Raw genomic sequence first — 21,864 nt, forward strand, 5'->3', positions numbered from 1 at the left:
AGTGGAAGGAAATTGATACATGGTTTTATTATTTTTTTTACAAATAAAAAACAGACAAGTGTGGTGTGCAAAAGTATTCACCCCCCTTTACTCTGATACTCTAGAAATAAAAGTTATTTGTGGATAAAACGTGACAAAATGTGGAAAAGTTCAAGGGGGCAAATACTTTTGCAAGGCACTGTATTTATTCTTTAGTTTTTAACCATTTTAATTTGAAATTTAGTTTTAACAGTGGTGCAAGACTGTCTTTGTTTAAATGAAGTACGTAGAACACTACTCAGAATTAGTTAGGGATGTTGGTATACGGGTGCATATATGCACGTGCATGGATAAGCAAAAAAAGTCAAATGAAGTGTGTTGCATTATTTTTAGGGACCAAATATTACAAATTCAGATATGTCATAAAATAAAAAAGTGAGACGGTAAAAAAAACAACAACAATACACATCACTAATGTTGAGTATTGTTAAAGCTATTGTTGTAAAAGCAGCTAGAAGAAAAGGCTTATTGTTATCTACGAGTCACCTGCAGGTAACTGTTGCTGCTGTTCCTGTCGGTGCCGATAGGTGGCGCGTTGATCTTGTGGTGCCGCGGTTCCCATTGGATGATGTCGCTCGGAGGAGGAGACCCCGCGGCAGTTAGCGCTTGATTGACGTCGAAGAAGAAAAAGAACACAAGATCGGATTACAAGATGGCGGTCTGTGGACGTTAGCAAGAAGGCCGTTAGAGTTGTTGTGTTCTCTGTGAATTTTCCTGTTTAACATTCGGCCTCCCGTTGAGTTGCTTCACATCGTTAACGTAATGTGTTTATGAAGTAGCTACTGATATATTGTGACTGATATAGTGAACTTCACTTAGACGTGCATGTTTTGTAACATGCGGGTGGAAACAAAGTTAACAGGTCGAGGGTAGGAAAACACCAGACGGGGTGAGGTGATAGCTTGTTAGCATCCAGCTAGCCTGCTAGCTCCGACTCGGTTAACCATGTCGGACACTCGGCGGCGAGTGAAATTGTATACGCTAAACGAGGATCGGCAATGGGACGATCGGGGTACCGGACACGTTTCGTCTACCTTTGTTGAACGGCTGAGGGGGGTATCATTATTAGTTCGGGCCGAATCAGACGGTAAGTTCCTATTTAGCATAGCCGCATTGACGTTACGTCGGCTAGCGTTAGCATGCTAATTCCTGGTTGTTCGGACATAATGATTCAGTTAGCTATTATGTACACTTTGTGGACTTACTATGCTTTTTTATGATTTGAATATCATGCCGCATTCGGACCCAGTCGTTTCAGACTGTCAGAACAACCAGTATTAACACTGTTATTAGATAAAAGACTGCAATTTATGGAATAGCTTAGTTCTAGCAAAGCCCGTTGCCTTAGCAGGCGACGTGATCTCCGTAGCATGGGGGGCCTTCAGAGTCTAGTCTTAAACGTACAAAGTTGTTATTACTCAGGATCATAAACCATTACGTGACCATTCAAACATCGTGTAAAAGTTATTTATATTGGAAATGGGCTAGCGGTGGCTAACTAGCCCTGCTGATGTTAGTTTCAAGTTTTCTGTTTTATATAACATTGTTTTATTCACGTTTCACAGTGTCCTTCTAAGGTTGAATACTCAGAACTGGGCCAATTAAGCGATCTTAACTTTCAAGAATGTTATCATTGGTTATTTTTTGTTCTGACACTTCGCAGTGGCTCTAAAGTGAAAACTTAGCCAAGTCTTTGTGTTTTAGGATCAGTACTGTTGGAGTCGGAGATAAGCCCGAATACCGCATATCAGAAACAGCAGGTAAGAATAGATTCGATCAACTCAAATCTCTCACATACCCCTGTGATCCAAGTTGTCAGCACTTCAAAAATTATGAGCAAGAGTGTTATATCTGACTCTTTATAGTATGAGACTTGTTGCAGGACAATTACTGTTACCATGATGCAGTGCACACAATGGGATTTCATCACCAGGTCTGATTTGTAAACCAGGGAACAAGTAGCTAATAGACAGATCACATCATCAAACTTGTTCATATTTTTAATATCGTGAACCATGATCGATACTTGTGACAGAAATGTGCCACAGTGTTTGAGTTTGGAAAAACCCATCTGAGCCAAGTGTACCCTATGCATGTTGTTGACAAAGTGATCCAATTTTAAAGGACCTGTTTCCAGGCCTGTACATTCTCAGCCATGAAAGTGCCTGTATGTGTTTAGCTCATATGTGTTTTTTGAGATTGACCTTTTTGTCTGAACAACTGTGTGTGAATATGATAAGTACAGTTTGATGTTTCTTTCTCCTATTCGCAGGACACACTGATTGTCTGGTCGGAAGCAGATAATTATGACCTTGCCCTAAGTTTCCAGGAAAAGGCTGGCTGCGATGAGATCTGGGAGAAGATTTGCCAGGTAACGTCATTCGTGTTTTACCAACGTTTTGTGCATTGTTTAAAAATGTTTGTTCTCTGGAGGGTACACAAACAACAGCTGTGCAGGTCCATTGGTGTGAAAATCTTTGACTCTGCCACAAGGTAATTCATATTTACAGTTGAATTATTTCCTTCATATCGCCAAGGTTCAAGGCAAGGATCCTGCCCTGGACATCACCCAGGACCCCATTGATGAGTCGGAGGAGGAGCGCTTTGAGGAGATTCCAGAGACAAGCCACCTAGTAGAGCTCCCTCCATGTGAACTAAGCCGACTGGAGGAGATAGCTGATCTGGTCACCTCTGTCCTGTCTTCGCCCATCCGGAGGGAAAAACTAGCTCTGGCCCTGGTGAGCGAGGGCTACATCAAGAAACTCCTGGGTCTCTTCAGAGTATGTGAGGACCTGGACAACAGGGAAGGCCTACATCACCTCTATGAGATTGTCCGAGGTGTCTTGTTCCTCAATAAAGCGGCCCTCTTTGAGGTGATGTTTTCTGACGACTGTATCATGGATGTGGTGGGCTGCCTTGAGTATGACCCAGCGCTGGTTCAGCCTAAACGGCACCGGGAATTCTTGACCAAGACCGCAAAGTTTAAGGAGGTGATCCCTATCACAGACTCTGAGCTGCGGCAGAAGATCCACCAGACCTACCGGGTGCAGTACATCCAGGACATCATCCTGCCCACACCGTCTGTCTTCGAGGAGAACTTCCTGTCCACACTCACCTCCTTCATCTTCTTCAACAAGGTGGAGATTGTCAGTATGCTGCAGGTAAGGATCTAAACCAGGTAATTTATATTATTCTTTGAGGTACAGTTAATCCTAAAGTCTTTGTATAATGTTTTTATCTGTGCCAAATTCCATACCAGTTGACTAGTTCTGCATGTACAGTATTTTCCTGAATCTGAAGTAATGTTTGACTAGTGCTTCTTATATCGCCATTTTGCTGCTGACTCACTGAACTTTGTTTGACAAATGCACGTACAGCCCTTCCTGTTGTTCCAGACAAGAAAATAAACTAAACATTTCTTCTCTTCTATCTTATTTGCATTAATTGAAATCTTAAATAGATGAAATGGGTAAGGATTGTGCTCATCTACCTGTACATGTTGTGATCAAGCAATGCTTATGGTCTCCCAGGAGACTTATTAATTCATGGTACTTTTGTCCTTTAGTAAGAATATGTCTCTTTTGTAATGTGACAAATTGACCCAAATAATAAAGAAAATTTCTGAAAGGTCAGTCAGCCAATGATTTAATGTCCATTTTATTGTTTCTACACGGATGTCCAAATGGAGCTTCTGTGAGGCATGTGTATTTGAAAGAAAATTGTACCATATAATCATTTTCATGATGTTGAGGTTATCCATCCATTTCACGTTCGATTGTTTAGCATCCAGTGATTGCGCTTCAGGGCTAAAGAGAAGTGAGGTGTCTGTCTCTAAAGAATCAGGGGCCTCTGTGTTGTTAGAATAGTTAGCTTTTTTGATTGTTAATTCTTGGTGCTGCAAAACCAGAGTACAACTGACCAGGATTACGTTTTGTAATCCTCCACGTATTGTAGCGACTGTTTGTTTGTTGAGTCTTTATTTCTTAACCCTGTTTTTCTTGCATCACAGGAGGATGAGAAGTTTCTAACGGAGGTCTTTGCACAGCTCACAGATGAAGCCACAGAGGACAGTAAAAGGAGAGAGCTCGTAAGTCAAAAATGACAAATCTCCAGGCCAGATGATGTTTTTTGTGTTAAAATGCAGATGCAAACAGTATTACCTTGTTGGCTTTCATTGTTGTGAGAATACATAGTGTTCACTCTTACTGTTCTTGTTATATGGTTTTCAATAATGATTTGAATGCGAGTTACAGCGTTGTCTATTTGCTTGTGATACTACAGCTTTGTCAGCGTTATTCATTCAACAGTGAAGGTTCTCACTCAGAGTGAAATAGCAAATCATTCATGCCATGGGTCCTTGCATTTGTCATTTATTCACTTTGGAAAAGCTCCACACTGTACAAATGAAAGAGTGCAATGAGATCATGTAAATGCTCTTTTAACTTTTTGCTTTAATGAGACAACTGCTGATTAACCATTATGTTTTTCTTCTACTCCTCAGGTGAACTTTGTCAAAGAATTTTGTGCATTCTCACAAACGTTGCAGCCGCAAAACAGGGACGCTTTCTTCAAAACTCTGGCAAATCTAGGCATTTTACCTGCTCTTGAAATAGTCATGGTAAGTTCTGGGCATTGAATGAACGTAAATGTTCTCAGTAGGTGTCAGTAAAACAGTTGTTTTACCATGTTATGTCTATAAATGATCAACTCAGAAGGAACATTGTATGTGTGTGACCTCTCACCTCCTATATTTCTCCTGTATAGGGAATGGATGACCTGCAGGTGAGGGCAGCAGCTACAGACATCTTCTCTTACCTGGTGGAATTCAGCCCCTCCATGGTCAGGGAGTTTGTCATGCAAGAACCACAGCAGACAGACGATGTAAGCATTTAAACATCACTGTTAACAAGCATGCTTCCACTTTTTGGATGTCAGGCAGATGTCTGGTTCTGTTCAGGATTGCTTTTATAATATAATACATATTTGAGAAAGTGTTATGTTTCACAGTAAGGTTGCAACAAAACTAATCATTGAAAAGAATATTTCAATTACACACTGCTGTTAAGCAAGTAGACACTACATTCGGTGGACTGCCTGATGGACAGACATACCTTCTCAGTATTTCCCACATACATTCGTTATAGGTCTGTACCTAATACATTTTTCCAAACAATTCATGGGCACAAATAATTGCACATGGCACAAGGTTTTCCCAATTAAAACCTGAAGCCTTGAAGGTTCTGAAGCACCAAGTACTTTTTAAGGTGAACTCCAAATAACAAATGGGCTTTTGAATTGTTTGCGATTGTGTGCACTTTGCTTTACTCTGACGTATGAGATATACAGTGGAGTACAAAGTGGATGGACTTCAACTCGCAGAGACACAAATAAACTATGTTTTACAGTTAAGCTACTTTAATATCTTCAATTCCTATATACAAAATAAGTTCAGCCTGTGTAGTTCAGTGAATCCACAATTTCTCTTTTAAGCTGACCAAAAGTTAATCTATTATGTTTGTGTTTTCTTTTTCTTACAGGACGTTCTGCTGATAAATGTTGTGATCAAGCAGATGATTTGTGACTCTGACCCAGAGTTAGGAGGGGCCGTCCAGCTGATGGGTCTGCTCAGGACGCTCATCGACCCCGAGAACATGCTGGCTTCCACCAATGTAAGCAGAACCAACACGCACACAAATTCACATAGTGGTGGGCTACAAAATTGTGTATTGATGGCCAGGATCATCATACTTGTAAGCACACAAGTATTGCTGAATTGGTGTTAAACCTGTGTAGCATATCTGTTTTCTCATGTGCCTCCCAGACACACTGTGGCCCGCCAGGAAATTGCAAATTCACCCAAATTTGAAACACCAACAGCACATTTCAAAACTTCTTGCCCCTCTCTACTTTTAGAAAACTGAAAAGACAGAATTTCTGAGCTTCTTCTACAAGTACTGCATGCATGTCCTGACTGCTCCTCTGCTGGCCAACACGGCACATGACAAAATCTCAAAAGGTAAGATGAGGACAGAGGTGTCACATAATATGATCCAAGTTATGTGTTTTCAGACTTCAGGCAAATAGAGAATTTGACTGATTACTTTGTGTCATGGCCTTTCAGATCTGCAGGAGGGATCAACTAAGATCAACCCGGTCTGTCCAGGTGAGTGTTGTTTGCTGGAAAGGAATATTCTTGGGGTAATATTATATTTCGGCTTGTTTTAGTCAATCAATAACTATATCAATAGTTTGTGTTTGAAGGATTGCAGGCCTCATTGCATTCTTTGATATTGTCAGGATGAATAAGCTCTTTGCTGTTTGTTGTGTGTAGACAACTTCCAGACGGCTCAGCTGCTGGCACTGATCCTGGAGCTTCTGACCTTCTGTGTGGAGCACCACACATATCACATCAAGACCTACATCATGAACAAAGACCTGCTCAGGAGAGTGCTGGTGCTCATGAACTCAAAACACACCTTCCTGGCTCTTTGTAAGTCACAGTGATTCACACACACATTCAACACCTCTGCTGCTTTGTCTTTGCCTCTCCAGATGCTCCGTCACAGTTATCCTACTTTCTGAATGAACTTTTATCTCGCATACGGCCGTGGGTTTTTCTGTAATCACACTTAACTTCACTGAGATATCTGTTTTTATCCAAGGTGCCCTGCGTTTCATGCGCAGGATCATCGGTCTGAAGGATGAGTATTACAACCGCTACATCATCAAAGGGAACTTGTTTGAGCCTGTCATTAACGCCCTGCTGGACAATGGCACCCGATACAACCTCCTCAACTCAGCCATCATTGAGCTCTTTGAGTTCATTAAAGTGGTGAGCAGACGCATAAAACGTACCTCAATGAAAAGTATTCATCATTGTACAGTTTGAAACTGAAAGGGGGTTGTTTGTGGATTTGTTTTTATTGCTGTGTGTTCTCTTTCCAGGAGGACATCAAGTCTCTCATAGCTCACATTGTGGATAACTTCTACAAAGCACTTGAATCCATTGAATACGTCCAGACTTTCAAGGGCCTGAAAGGGCGGTACGAGCAGGAAAAAGACAGGCAGAGTCAGAGACTCAACAGGTCAGTACAGCAATTTGACACAAAGATGATATTCTTTTATCTCCACTTCCTAATTCTGCAACATTGATCTCCTTTTTCTGTTGATGACTGTACTTCATAAAGCATTTTATTCCCCTATAGATATCGCAGAGATGCTCGGTCGTTGGACGAGGATGAGGAGCTGTGGTTCAATGACGACGACGATGACGATGATGGAGAGGCTGTGGAGAAGAGCCGAATGGAGGATGACTTTTCCGACAGCTACGGCAAGTACATGGAAGCCAAAAAAGGTAAGCTGCTCTGGTATTACTGAGTTGTTTGAAACGTTTTCCTTTTTATTGCAAAAGTGTCTGATATTTACAGTCTCTGTAACTGCAGGAGCTGCCAACGGAGCTAATGGTGCCAACAACAATGGGAAAGCTGCTGCAATCCCACCTGCCTCACCTGCCGTCACTCCGAACAACAGTTCATCGTCCTCTGTCAAAACTGTTGCTCTTCCTGCCACACCAGTCGTGAAGGTAATGCATCTTGAGATCCAGTTATTTATAAACGCACCCGTCATCAGCTACTTTTTAGCTCACATCACTGCCATAGTTGAGCTGTAGAAGTTTCAAAAACAGTTCTTTGTTTGAGGATGTTGAAGACTGAAGTACAAGTTTTTGTCATATACCAGAAACAAAAGTTTTTAAAGTGTGCAACAGCATGTTTCAAGTTTGATCTCTCAGGTGAAGCTGCACACAGAAGGGAAATAACCAATGCTTCATTAACACAAACAAAAAGCTTGTAATTTTTCTTGATAATGGTATTCATCTTGTAAATAATACTGACATTAAGTTAAACAAATTTAGTGAGGCTATCAGCTACAACAAAATGGAAATAGTGCTAATTACCCAAAGTTTTCAGAAAATTTGAAAAAAACACTCCTGAACAGCAAATGTATTTCTTCCTCAGGTATATATGAAAACTGATCCTGATCGACAGACTTCACCTGCATGAAACTGTATTTTGCCTCACTTACTGGGGTTTCACTTATTATAATTTTCATTGTTGAACAAACTGTCTTATTTTCTTAATTAATCGATTAATTGTTTGGTCTATAAAATGTCAGAAAAGGTGGAAAAAAATGTTAAACAGTGTTTCCCAACCCCCAAAATAATGATTTCAAATTTCTTATTTTGTCCACAACTTAAAGAGATTTAGTTAATTGCAAAGAGGAGTAAAGAAACCAGATAATCCTCACATTTAGACACTTAAATCTGAGTTTTCCCCTTTTCTTCTTTAAAAATGACTCGAACAGATAAATCAGTTATCAAAATAGCTGATTTAATAGTTGACACCTAATCAATTCATCCTTGCAACTGTCCACTCTACTTGCTTGTTTTTTTAAAAATATTTTTCTTTCTTTCCCTTTAGACTGCTCTGGTTGGTTTGGTGGACTACCCTGATGATGAGGATGAAGAGGAAGAAGATGAAGAAGAGCAGTCTCCGAGGAAGCGGCCCCGCCTGAGCTCTTAAGGCTGATTGTCCTCTGTTTGATCGTGGCGGACGGACACTGAGTCCCTCCCATCCTCCCTCCTCTGGTCGTCTCATTGGTCCTTGGCCTGCCCGTGCCACCTGTCAGTCTCACTGAGGAGACGGGCAAAGACGAGCTCCCACCTCACTCAGTCCCTCCTGATCTCTGCTCCTCTTTTCTCCCTCAGTGGAAGGAGATGGAGAGTTTCTCTTTTGCAAAGAAAGACAGATCAGTCCGTTCCTTCAGCCCGCTGATTTTACCTCTTCCTTTTTACCAACTGCCTCCTCTAGGAGATCACAAAAACTCTTTTTTTCTCACTGACCCTTGGCAAATTCAACACTCCTGTCTCTCATAACACTCTCCTGCTCTCCTCCTGAATAACTTTCTTCTCCTCATTCACCATCCTATGTACTGACTGGAGAGTCTGCAGTGGATGTAACGGTGCCAAGGCGGTTCCCAACTCTGCTCTGTTGCTATAGCAACAGCAGCAAGGAAGCTGCGGTACTAAAGCAAGCCCACAGGAACCCTTACACGCTCTCATTTGAACTCTCCCTTCCATCCACGTCGAACCCGAACCAATGAGCTCCAGAGACAAGAGGAAGCCGGAACACATCCAGCCAGTGTACGAACTGTTCAGCAGGCCAGTCAGGCTAGCAGGACTAGCCGTCATAGTTATAGAAAAAGCTTGACTGGCTGAAGTAGTGTGTGCGGCCCTGCCACAGAACTGTTCACTTTTGTCGGGTAGAGAGAGATCTAGGCAGCATAGAAGAATTACACAAAATGTCGAGAGACAAGGGAGGGGACAGATGACAAAATGTACCAGGATGAACACTCAGCAGTAATGAGATCCAGAGGAGCCGGACTCAAACCTTCAAAAGCCATGGCGTCAGTTCGGCCAAGGCACACACAAAAACACACACGTCTCACACACAGGACTGCGTTAGCCAGAAATCCTGTATTTCATGAATTTGTTAAAGTACTGTACAGATGTTTTTTTTTTTTTCTTTTTAATCATTTGCCCCTGATCTGATTTTCAAAGGGGAGACAGACACCTACCTACCTGTGTATTTTTGTTGTTGTTGCACAAAAGGTGGGGTCACTGTTCACCCTTTCAGTCCAGTTCATTTGATTCAATGTAAAATGCAGAGAAGTTGCAAATGCTGGTTTTAAAAATAACGTATTAAAACTGCAGTAAAGTCCTTTTTGCAGCCAACATTTTGAGGATGTCTGGAGTTTTGTATTTTAGTGGATTCAAGGATTTAGTGGCCTCATTATGATGCACACAGGCAGTAGCCCGGTTTTTGTTTTGACTGGGTGAAAAGCAGAGCTGCTGGTGTGCTCGGAGTAGATTTATTGCACACTCTTGTTTCAGGAGGTTCAGCTCTCGGCACCATTCTCTCACACAGATCTCAGGTTCAGAGTTTAATTTGCATCAGAACGAAAAAAAAGGCTTCACATCTCGTCTTTGCACTGTAACACTCTATTCCTGAACGTAGAATAATTCCAGTGTGTTGAGGAGCTTTTATCTGAGTTTGAAGGTCCAGATTTGTCAACAAAAGTTTGATCCAGGTCGGAAATATTCAGCTTTCTCTCCGTGATTGGATGAGCTGTTTTTTTTATTAGTTGTGATGAAGATGATATAATCCCAGAGTCGATGCAGGACAGGCTTTGAATCCAACTGTGGAGTGTTTGAGACACACAACGAACAGGTTTGACAGTGTCAAGGCAATGAGACATTTCAGTGTCGGGTTGAAACATTTCTCGTGTTATATCTTCTCTCCTGGTTTCACCACAAGCACACCGAGAGATAGATGAAGGGAATCAAAAAATGACTTGGAAAAACACGCCAGATCAGACTTCTATCTTCAACGAGCAGCAGGGTAGGAGCACAAGTAAGATAATTATTGCCAATGTGCTCTTCAGGAGTTCAGCAGTACATGAGCGCCGAATTGTCTTTCCTCCTGTCTGAAGCGTCACCCAACAAATATGACTGTTTCTGCTCTCCCTTGATGAATTTGTACCAAGTGCATTTACTACCACTATCCATTCTTAACATTTGTATGAATTTATTTGATAAGTTTTGAAATTAAATGTGACCCTGACGTTTAACTTGTGAATCGAGCTTTGTTTTTAATTTACCGATTTGGCAATTGGAGCTACAAAATTTCTATTTCTGAACTTTTCCTTTGAGTTGAGGTAGTTGTATTTAATCAAATCTCTCAAACATGACCCTTGATATTTAAAAGAATATATATATATATATATATATATATATATATATATATATATCATTGGATTTGTAACGGAAGAATGTTAGGATGCAATAATTTCTTTTCTTTTTAATTGTCACTCAGGATAGGGTTCCAATTAAACATTACAGCTGCAGGCAGCAGTGAGTGAGCCTTCACACACCAGTGCCTGTTGGGGCCTAGTAGCTGAACACTGACCCAATGTACACAACTCTGAATTTTATGTTTATCACACAGCACGACGCAGCTCATTCTCACTTTTTGTTTCCATTTTGTGGTGCTGGAGAACACTGGTACATGAAAGTAAAGGACATGATTACTGAAGTACATAAGGGGTAGATGACACCTTAGAAAGTTCATGCAAATGATTGTCACAAAAGGCTTTCTCACTGCTGCCAGAAGATGGCGCAGCACCACTGACTCAAACGGCGTGCACAAGTCTTGGGGCTCACCGTTATCAGACGCGACATTTGCAGATGATTGGACCTCTGACCCTACAGCAACTTCCTTTTTTAATGGCGATGACAATAACCCTTCACCATGTGCCATCATAAAGGTTTTAAGGCTTTTATGACCAAATTGTTGAGCCATTTTGTCACGACTATTACCACAACAACTCACAAGTGTACCAATTGTCATTGTTTTTGAGCCTGTTCTGGCCCTCAAAAAGGAGATTTACTTTGGCATAGAAAGAATTAGAAATCCTTGCATTACATTACTGAGACAGTAATCAATCCATCTGCAAAACATCGCAGCCCTTTTATTTAGATTCAAACACAAGACAGCAGTTACCTGCCAACTGACTGTAGCTCTGCACAAAAAGTCTGGAGTCCAGGTTGTTTCTATAAAATGTGATTTATTAAACGGCATACATGAAATACTGAATTCCTTGTAGAAAGTGACACTGTACTCTTGGCCCCTTTAAAAACACATGGTGGTGTGTATCTTGACAACTTCCACAATGCTCTAATAGGATGAGCTGCTACAGTGTTATCAGCTGTGTGATTCTTCCCCCTTCGAACTCTCGACAGTGGAAAACAAGACTGTACGCTTGTGCTAGCTAATGGTGCCTTCACCTCAACACAGGACTCTGGCAATCAAGTCTCTCTCCACCATAAATCCCTCAACTCCAGGCCAGTTGAGTCTGTTTTTTTTCTGTTGTCTACAGAGAAAGAAGCTCAGGGATGTGTCCACAATCACCCCATCAGTCACTGTCCCCTACATAGTAACGTACTGAGCAGAAAAAATAGTTATCAGTCATGACTTTGCACTATTACTGACCAGTGTAGTGTTGCATATTTAACATTTGCACATCTATTAATAGTGAAGCACTGCATTGTGGGACTTTTGCAGGTAGTGTACATGCTGTGAACACATTTGTCATTCCACACTGTGGAGAAAGCCATCAGGAAGTCTCCGTAACATTGGGCTGACTGGGCTCGAGAATACTCGAGTGCTCTCTTGTGATCGGAGGCTTCCACATACCAGTACATCCAAAATATCAAGAAAGATATACCTTCTTCCTGTGCAGCAGACAGCAATTAAAGGGCCTGTGAGGAAGGAAGACCTCATACTTGTTTCTGTTTCTTTGGAAAACGCTGATCTGTGTTACATAAAGTGAGTTATCTGTTTGACAGCGGAAATGTAAAGGAAGCCTTATGTGTGATTACTGGAGTAAACAGATATAAGATATAAATGCGAAATATTGCTGTTGGGAGGGGAAGTTACTTCTTAATCACTTCCTCTTTCAGCTTGTCAGCCAGATGTTTTCTCTTCTGCAGCTTCTTCCTCTCCTCTGCAGATATCTCCTGCGTAAAAGAGACCAGACGACACAGTGGAGTTAACGACCGGATAGATGTGTGAGATAACAATCAAAAACCAGCGGACCAAATGTTGAAGGAGTGGGGTCGACTACTAGAATACACAAATGTAAAAGCACACATTTATAGATGGAGTAGCTAACAGCGGTGGAAAGTAGCACTGTACTCATTGTTCTGTTTTTCTGCTTCTTCTAATTAACTCCAATTCAGAGGCAGATACTGTACTTTTTTCAGTTAGCTTCACTTGTGCTGTAAATATAACCATAAATGATGCGAATGTGTGACATGGAGATGTGGTCACAGAAATAAAGGCAAGGGTACTGACGAGATGTATAAGGCACTGCAGGACCAGTGTTATCCGCCAGAGAGGAGCTCCTGTTTGCGCAGACTTTAGGCTAAATAACTTTCGAAACCTTTTACATGCATAAGATCTGATATAAAATACTGAAGGACAGTAAAAGTCTCAAAAAGCATAATAGGCCTCTTTTCAAGCATTAAAATAGTTCAACATTATTGACGGTGTTAGCAACATGACGACGGCCAGCCTGGCCACACTCCAAAAAAGCAAAAATCAACCGTGGAAAATGTGTTGCACACCTGCTTAGTTCAATACTAGGCAAGTTTGATTTGGCGGGCATGCTTCCTTTGTGTCATAATTCAACCTTAATTCTTCCGGGAAAACCAGCCCGTTGGTAGACAGAATTAGCGTAACGAAAGCAAAGCTTATAGCGAACCAACCTGTATGCGGATGGTGTCATCTTTCAACAGTCAATACACTGTGCAATCAATTTCTACTTCAGCAAGATAAGGTAAAGCAAAAAAGCGTCCTATTGCCACTTAAGTAAAAAGTAGACGTATGACTTTGACTTGTAACAGATTATTTTTACAATGTGGTATTGTTGCTTTTATCTAAGAACAAGATCTGAGTACTTCTTTCAAGCCAGAAGAACAACAACAACTGGTTTTGGGAAAATGGCTACCCCACCAAGTGGTATCAAATATTCATAAAGCTTTACACATCTAATGAAACTGATAATTAAAAATGCTGGCTAAAACCTTAAGCATACAAATAACTTTTCAAGGGATGCCATTTCAATCCACAGTATAAAATTAAACCTCATTCACGTCACTTTTATGGCTTTAACAAGCTTAGACTGCAGTCTAGTCCTTGTTGTGTGCTTGAGGAATGGAGACTGAAGACGCTGTGCGAGACAGAGAACGACAGAAACAAAAGGGGAGAGAGTACTGCTACACAACAAAAGCTTTGCAACACACGGGGCATGAACAGGTACATGTGGTCACATCTGGCAGAGGCAGCTGATGGATCACCTTCGGTTTGGAGGAGTTAGCAGAGTGTTGTGCTGGAGGAGGAGTAGGAAGAGGAAGAGGAGGAGGAGGAGGGGTACAGGCCCCATTCCTCTGGGACTGTCCCACCACCTCCTGACAGGCAAGACCAGGTCAGATACAGGCAGAGAGAAATGAAGAACAAAAATCCAACAAATAAGTCAGAAGGATGACGAGGAGAGAAAGAAAGAAAAATCAGGAGGGTTAAAGAAAATCTGGTGAAATTGAGGATGTAAGTTTTGAAGTTAAAAGATAAAAAATATGACCAAAATGAAAAGAATGGATATCAATTCTGAATTACTAGGTCCTGGTGCAGTTTTTGTATTTGGGTTACTGTCTAGTGATAGTCGCGTTCAGCGACATGTTCTTTAACCGGCCAAAGTGTCTCCAACAGTCAAGTGATTGATCTCTGGCCTCTTTGTGAATATAACAGGATGTAGTTACCGGGGTTGTGGCGGCGGTGGTGGTGGTGGTGGTGGTGGTGGTAGTAGTAGTAGTAGTGGGTGTCTCCTCTGGTGCAGTTGCCTGCTTGGTTTTCTGATGTTCTTTTTTCAGTGCATGCAGTTTGTCTCGCTGCTGACGCAGATACACTGCCCTCTGCTGGAGCTGCTCCTGCTGAGATGCTGACAGCTCCTACAGGGGAAGTGGTGGAGGTGAAAACAGGAAGAGGTGCAACCTGTCTCTTTTCTGACTATTTTAAAAAGCTACATACATAAGGGTTAGTCAACAAAGTGAAGGAGGACTGGAGACGGAAATAATTTTGTTGTCTCGAACTATAGAGCCAGGTTTACCATGTAGATGACACTACGGAATAAGTCAACAAACAAATAATACTGCATCTCACAGGTGATGTCCTGTCTGTAGCAGGCTCACAGACTCACTGTGTATGGCTTAGAGAAGCCAGCCTCCCTGTGTGCCTCCTCCAGCAGTGACTCAGCTGCATTCAGGCTGCTGCTCTGCTCCTTGCTGTCAGGACTGAGGCTGACGGAGGGTTCAGCCGACTTTACTGGAGCTCTCACCGCTGGAAGAACTCTGGACTCCACACTGTTACTGCCACAACCTGCTCACACAGATTAAAATCAGTTTGGTAACTGGCAGCTTTCCCAGGTTAATAATATAATACTAAAACATGTTATAATTGCAGGATTGTAACCCACAGGTTAATAAGGTTTTAAAAAGTGTGACTTCAATTTATTCAGGGTTCTTCCAAGATTAAAAGAAAACCAGTGAAGCAACTACGTGTGATGTGAAGTTAATATGACAAAACGAGGAGAGTTGGAGTTGGTGGAGTTACCTGCCGTGGGTTTAGCTGTGGAGCCGCTCTTAGCCGCACTCCTCTCATCTCCGGCTTCTGCGGCAGCTGTCTTGCCCTCTTGCTTTTTGACAGATTTGCCATTGACCTGAAGTGAAAGACACACTGTCATTATTACACGTTGTCAAACACTGCATCAAAGTCACTTCTGGATACAGAGAAACATACTGAAATGCATTTTACAAATGTTTTTATCTATTTAACTACATGATGAGCAACCTAATTTACAGACTTCAGAACTACAAATCCACTACATGACACACCTACTACTTACTATCTGCCCTAAGGATGCACTGTTACCTTGGTTTTGATTATGACGCCAAAATTGTTAACAAGATCGTCCCCTATTGAACAATATTCTGTTTTAGATACCTAACCTATTTGCCCTGTTGGGGATTACAGACAACTTGAAAATGGTATTAGTGCATCCTTAGAGTGTGCAGTAAATTGCAGTGTTATTACACCACTAACTCAAATGTACATGGAATGTTCAGTTACCAGTGTGTTGCCATTCACTAGTGGGGTGTGGTGACCATTAGTGCTGCTGTTGTCACCTTTCCCCTTGGCTTTGGCCTTACATTGGAATAAATAGCACATTGGAAACAGTTTCAAGTTAAGAAGGAGAGCTGGGGCTTTAAGGGAAAAGGAGTTAAAAAATACTATTATCATCTTTTCTTTGGTGTGGCTCATACAAAAAGCCTCACAGGGTTCCAGTTTGGCAGCTCCTCAGGTCTTACTGGGCTAATGATGCCTTACCTTGGAAGTGTCGCTTTGTTGGCTGGGAGCAGGGGTGGCATTCTGGGCTTCACTGCTTTGTACCAGGGGCTTATCAGAGCAGCTGCTGGAGGAGGAGGATCCAACCTCTTCCTCTAATCGCAGCCTCCTGGACATTTCCTCATCATACTCCTCTTTTGACTTTCTGTGGACGAAGTAGCACAAGAGAAAATTAGAAGCCAATAAGTGTTTGGTTTAGCTGTTCAATACCATCTCTGATCCAGGGTATACATTTGTTTTGCATAGCTTGACACGTCTGAACTGCTCATGCTACAGAGCATTCGTAAGCCCTCTTGGATTGTTATTCAGATTATGTCTAGGTGCCAAGGCATGATAAGAGCCACCTTGATCCAAGTTAAGCAGGTTCTACTGGTCGTTCAATCTTTGGCTAATGGCAGAAATGGACTAGAAACTAGAATAACACACCAACGTCAGGGATTTCCACATGACAGCCACACTATGCCCCACTTGTTCACAGGGATCCTCTGGGAACCACACACAGATCCTTTAATTTAATTTATTTAACAACTTCAATTACCTTAGAGGACACTTCCGCAAAGCATTTACCAGTGTATGTTTAGTTATATTGAGTATATATTTAACAGTACACAAATAGACAGAAAGAGATTATGGAAAATGTAAACTACAACAGTACTGTTTGAATGACAATATAGTTGCATTTCAGCATTTTGATCAGTCATGCTGTCGGTTGTCAGAAATCCTTTAAAGATTTTTATAGCATCCAAAACGGCCGACTGAATCATCTCCTGCGCTATTGATATCTCAATCAAGCTCAGAACTGTTATTAAGTTTCAACATATCCCTGGTTTGCACAAATGTACATTGCCAACCTTTATTCTGGTGATTGGGTTGTTTGCAACATTAACTGGACTTAACATTTTTAAGGTGTAGCATCATTGCAATGAGGGACTAAAAACAATTCCTTTGTGGTGCATTCAGGTGCTTGTAGAGACGTCAGTTACAGGGAAAGCATTGCATTGACAGTGCATCTGGAGGGGAGCAGATGCAGGAGAACACAGTGCTGGTAAGAAGCCATGGTAGCCTGATAAGACAAAGGGGGATGGATATACTATTTTTCTCAGTGGCTTGTTTAGTGTCAATCCCTCCAACCTAAATTAGCTGGAACCTAATGAGCTTAACTGCTGTCCCATAACACTCGGTGTGTTCTATTTGGCCTGACTGCAACTAGTGAAATCCCATTAGAGAGCAGGGGCAGGAGATGAAACCTTTGCACATACAGCCGACTGTAAGATCTTTTAGTTAGTTAATCTGGACTTTTCCGCATAAATACGCACAATCAACAAAAAAACAATAAAAGAAACATCAAATTCGGTGTGTAAAGTTGTTAGCTGACTCATCCTTAGACCCCCTAAATCTCCATCTCCATCATCTCCACATTTCAGGGATCATAATATTTTTTTGATTCTACCTTCTTTAATTCACTGGATAAAACTGGACAATTGAAGACCTGCCAATAAGACAGTCCATTGTCAAGTCAGGACATATAACAAATTCAATTAACAAAAATGTAAAAATAGCAAAGGGTCGACAGTCAACGTTGTGTTTGGGCCAGCGAGAAAGACACAAGTAGACTGAGACAGATGGTAGGACAGAGAGAGAACAGGTGACTTACCTGAGAACCTCCTGCAGGATTTTCATCTCTTGCTGCTGCAACTCTGTCATCACGTCCACACCATCAGTCAGACACTCTGGGAGGACCCCTACACACCCCACACACACAGTCATTTGACTAAATTTGCAGCCATACCATTAATGTTTTCCGTTTTTTTTTTGCGTGTGTGTTTTGGTGTACATATGTGTGTTAACTGAGCTCACCGTTCCTTTCTTTAATGACCCTGAGGGCTTGAAGCTGCAGCTCCATGTTCTTCTGGACCATCAGTGAGCGAAATATCTGGAAATCATCTGTAGCCAGAACTGGCATGAACACCGACTGAAGGACAAAAAACAACTAGATATGAGACCATGAAAAATCACAGTATCCTCAAGATAATGACGACTGTTAACTGATCTGTAGACTGTAGAGAATTCCCAACTTGTCAAATATGCCTGCTTCAGGATCGCAGCCGACCTGACCTACAATCCAAAAGCGTCAGTCACTGACAAGTTTCGAAACCTAAAGTGCTCTTTAACTTGTTTTTGAAAAGTGCTGTATAAATAAAGCTTTTTTATTTATTATTATTATTTTTTATTAAACATTTAAAATAAAGTACAAATAGTCAATGTTCGCATTGGGGTATACATGCCATGTTGTCCCTGTATAGATCAGGACAGGATGTACAGTACTTCCAGGATGGCAGGCATCTCATCTCAAGTTTGAGAAAAAACTTACGCTATGTTTGCAAACAGAGTGATACTTAGAGGTAATCTTTCACTTTAGCTTCCTGTCTGTTGTCAGAGGTCTGTCCCACATCTAGGCTAATGCCTGGCAAATCTTTCTGACCAACCTTAATTACACGATCAGTGTGCTTAGTAAAGTCAACCAGGTCACCAGCTTTTCAGTCGCCTTCTCTCTATTGCTCTTTTGTCAGATTCTTTTATCCCCTTCTGTTTCGGCCTGAAGTCCACCACCAGTACATTCCGTTTCTCTCTATTATTATACTGCATTAGAACTACTATATTTGCAGCTCCTGCTGTATTGCAGTAGTATAACAAAACGCGTAAAACTCTACATGTCAGTCAATTCCTCAGTCTGTCTTTGAGTGTAGATATACTCTTAAACAACAAATTTAAAAAATGTATTATACAAATTATTCTGGTCCTCAGCTGATTACATCACATTCAGATAATTAAGGCAAAAAAGTTCCAGTTTTCTGAGAGTCCTGAGCACAAAAGTGAGGCAGCAATCTCACATAAACTATTTGAACCCAAAAACGACGGACACGCAACCAAACACAGCATAGCAATACAAGGCCCCTGCATAAGTTTCTGCATGGATAAACTGAAACAGAAGACCACACCTTCACTTCACTTACTGTGCAGTACAACTTCTTCTACAGTTAATCTTTGTTTTAGGAGAATTTGACCTGCTGTGCGGACATTAACAATTTATCTCAGGGGTGATTAATGAGATCCAAATCTCCTGAGGATTGCAATGAAATCCAGCTCACCAACTCTGCCAATCTGGCACAGCAACAACGCACCTATTGATTGGTGCCAATGTTTAAACTGTCACTGATATTATCTTAAAATTGCTATTCAAACAATTTAATACACTCTTAAGACCTCTTGTTATCCGTCTCAAACAGCCCGAGAGAACTGTTACAGCTCGGAATACAAATGCTTTACATGCTTTATACACTGTCTACACACAAGCACAAAGACACATGAGTAAGCCACCGAGCGCCAACACTATTATTGAGGGATGGAGCCCACCAGTTTTCTGATGACCTTCCAAACACAGGGTATACAGATCATGATAGTATGCACCCTACACAAGACTTTATCCTACTAATGTTGATTGTTGATTTTTTTTTAGCCACAGCTGGACAATAATGTTGTAAGAGCCTGGGCAAGGCATGCATAGTTTAGGGTGAAAACTGAAATGTGGTTGTAGATTATGTCACAAATTGGATCCTCATTTTGCTGAGTCATGAGAAAAAAATCCCACACACATCTGCCTTGAAAGAGGAGACAGAGACGAGCCATGTTTGGCACCACGTATAAAGCAGCATAAATGGGGTTATGTAAGCAAATCCCATCCTTGATTCTACATTCAGGTTAACTGGCAGGCTGAGAGCGGTTGTGCAAACACGGAGCTTAACATACCTGCAGTGTTTTGGACTTGGCAATAGGAGATGTGCATGCATCCAGAAACTGCTGCTCATTGATGCCAACCTCCTGCATGTAATTATCTAACAGCTTCTCCACCTAACAAAAGCAGCAAAGCAGCTTACATCAGTCCAGTTCGATGAGTCAGCAATATAATAAAACCAAAAACGAGTAATGTTGACAAGGCAATTCATGAAGATTAAATAAAGTTTATCTGTGTGACACATCTGGACCAAAGACTGTACTCACCAATTTCTTATACTGCAGATGGATTTCTGTGTATGATAACTTATTCTCATCTTCGTCATCAAAAACTAAAAAAAGGGCACATAACATAAATGTTAGTATGCTAATTCAACATACACACTTTGCCAAGAGTAGACATTTTATAAAACAGCACCTCAACTATCCTCTCATAGCTATGCACTAAAAGTTAACATACATGTCCTCTCTGGTAGCTTATGTTTCTACCTAAGCTAGCAATTTTGACTTTACTGTTGTATGACCTCCCTACCTATGTGCTTGGTGGGTACAGGCACATGCTCTGAAATACTGCTTAACTCCCAACATGAACGTGTATCAAGTAGAGTGCAAATTTACCATGCGGTAAAGGTATATCTAAAATCACAGGTCATGAAAACACGTCAACAAAAACGTAGCAGTCGCAAGTTAGCGTTAGCTTAGCCTCTGTGCTATCGGTGCACAGCCTCAAATAGGCTTTACTCTACGTCCAGACGTCCATGACTGATACATAACCTGTATTTTTTATTTTTATTTTTTTTACCTGTGCATTTCATTTCCATAAAGTCCGTGACAGGAATGACCCATTCGGGACTTCCCAAATAGCCAACGATGCTCTCTACGACCCATTCACAGTCATCCTCAGCCATGTTGGCCGATGCTGGGTAACGTTAACAAACAACGGCACCAGCACAGCGATGTTCTTCAGGTCGGTGCGTCCAGCTCCGCTACACCAACCCGAACAGATGGAAGAAAGACATCCGGTTTATGGTCCTTCATAAATTAATCCCCATATCGCTTCACGGTGCTGGTTCTCCTCCCCTGACAGGACGGGACGGTCTCCGAGAAGAAGAGCGCACTCATGAATCTGCAGTTGGGAGTGGTGACGCCTAATCGGTTGCTAAGGTAACCCTTACGTCAGTCCGTCCGTTCTCTGCTGGCTCGAGCCCGCAGGTAGGCTAGAGCTACGGAAGCCGAAAAGGCCAGTTAGATTTTAACTAACAGCTTTATTTTAGCAATAAAAGAATGTTGCAATCAATCAACCCTTTATCACGAGGAAACAAAAAAGGTCGTATACTCTTATAGGTTAATAATACCTGGCAACCCTGTGACCTTTCAAAACCAAAACGAGGCCTGGGGGGTTGTGGGTCCTCTACACCAAAAAAAGTGTTACAGACTCTTTCCTGCATTTTTTGGTACTCCTAAAGCATGAAAATAATGAAAATAATTCTGCGAATGCACCATTTATGTCAGTAACATTATTTGTACTTCTTTACATTCTCTACATTCGTTGGCCCTGCACCTGATGTCTGTCAGTCTATCAATGGAGGTAAACGTTGATGCTACCCTTTGATCGACAGAATGATTGCCTCTTTTTTTCCCCCCAAACCTTTACATACTCTGTCTTTAAAAACTTTATAAAAGCAGGAATACCTCTTTCTAGAAGACAAGGATTCTTTCTATGTGTTTCTCACTCACTGGTGAGTACGAGCCACATCATGTAGGAACATGTTTAACAAACAGTTCACCCCCCCCCCCGGTGCTGATAGAAAAACGGGTGAAAACAGCAGAAAGAGCTCCACAGCAAAACAGCGTTGCTGCATTGTCGTAAACATAGGAAGTAGATAGGGACTTGTTTTGAAATGTAAAAATGACAACTGACAAATAAATACATAAATAAAACATAAAATGGCTTCAC

General features: G+C 41.4%; 2 protein-coding genes across 5 annotated transcripts; one reads left to right on the forward strand and one right to left on the reverse strand.

Annotated features, from left to right (window-relative positions):
- The first annotated feature begins 650 nt into the window (after nt 1-650).
- On the forward strand, nt 651-10,725 carry ppp4r3b (protein phosphatase 4, regulatory subunit 3B). The gene is made up of 16 exons (XM_030441518.1): nt 651-1,126; nt 1,744-1,799; nt 2,312-2,410; nt 2,577-3,200; nt 4,049-4,126; nt 4,541-4,657; nt 4,804-4,920; nt 5,577-5,708; nt 5,953-6,055; nt 6,161-6,202; nt 6,371-6,529; nt 6,702-6,871; nt 6,985-7,124; nt 7,245-7,393; nt 7,482-7,621; nt 8,517-10,725. Exons 1-16 carry the CDS (start codon nt 985-987, stop codon nt 8,616-8,618), a joined length of 2,370 nt encoding a protein of 789 aa, XP_030297378.1. The 5' UTR covers nt 651-984; the 3' UTR covers nt 8,619-10,725.
- Nucleotides 10,726-11,701: 976 nt separating this feature from the next.
- On the reverse strand, nt 11,702-21,094 carry cfap36 (cilia and flagella associated protein 36). 4 transcript variants are annotated; one of them, XM_030442581.1, is made up of 12 exons: nt 20,710-21,094; nt 20,175-20,239; nt 19,923-20,024; nt 17,973-18,087; nt 17,770-17,857; nt 16,098-16,260; nt 15,840-15,914; nt 15,324-15,429; nt 14,911-15,089; nt 14,474-14,662; nt 14,015-14,125; nt 11,702-12,673 (listed from the first exon to the last, which is right to left on the reverse strand). In XM_030442581.1, exons 1-12 carry the CDS (start codon nt 20,813-20,815, stop codon nt 12,590-12,592), a joined length of 1,383 nt encoding a protein of 460 aa, XP_030298441.1. In that variant the 5' UTR covers nt 20,816-21,094; the 3' UTR covers nt 11,702-12,589. The 4 variants fall into 4 exon arrangements, with proteins under 4 accessions (XP_030298441.1, XP_030298443.1, XP_030298442.1 ...); XM_030442583.1 differs by lacking the exon at nt 14,015-14,125 and having other exon boundaries at nt 20,710-21,092; XM_030442582.1 differs by lacking the exon at nt 15,840-15,914 and having other exon boundaries at nt 20,710-21,091.
- Between the last annotated feature and the right edge of the window lie 770 nt (nt 21,095-21,864).

This window comes from Sparus aurata, chromosome 15 (assembly GCF_900880675.1).
Source record: "Sparus aurata chromosome 15, fSpaAur1.1, whole genome shotgun sequence".
Lineage (NCBI taxonomy): Eukaryota > Metazoa > Chordata > Actinopteri > Spariformes > Sparidae > Sparus > Sparus aurata.

Bases quoted from the DNA above. Each gene is read 5' to 3' on its own strand.
- ppp4r3b (XM_030441518.1), top strand. From the start codon at position 985: ATGTCGGACACTCGGCGGCGAGTGAAATTGTATACGCTAAACGAGGAT. The intron at 2,411-2,576 runs GTAACGTCATTC...CATATCGCCAAG, and splicing joins TCTGGGAGAAGATTTGCCAG to GTTCAAGGCAAGGATCCTGC. The intron at 7,622-8,516 runs GTAATGCATCTT...CTTTCCCTTTAG, and splicing joins CTGCCACACCAGTCGTGAAG to ACTGCTCTGGTTGGTTTGGT.
- cfap36 (XM_030442581.1), bottom strand. From the start codon at position 20,815: ATGGCTGAGGATGACTGTGAATGGGTCGTAGAGAGCATCGTTGGCTAT. The intron at 18,088-19,922 runs GTATGTTAAGCT...TTTGTCCTTCAG, and splicing joins CCAAGTCCAAAACACTGCAG to TCGGTGTTCATGCCAGTTCT. The intron at 14,126-14,473 runs GTAACTACATCC...CTTGCCTGTCAG, and splicing joins CCACCGCCGCCACAACCCCG to GAGGTGGTGGGACAGTCCCA.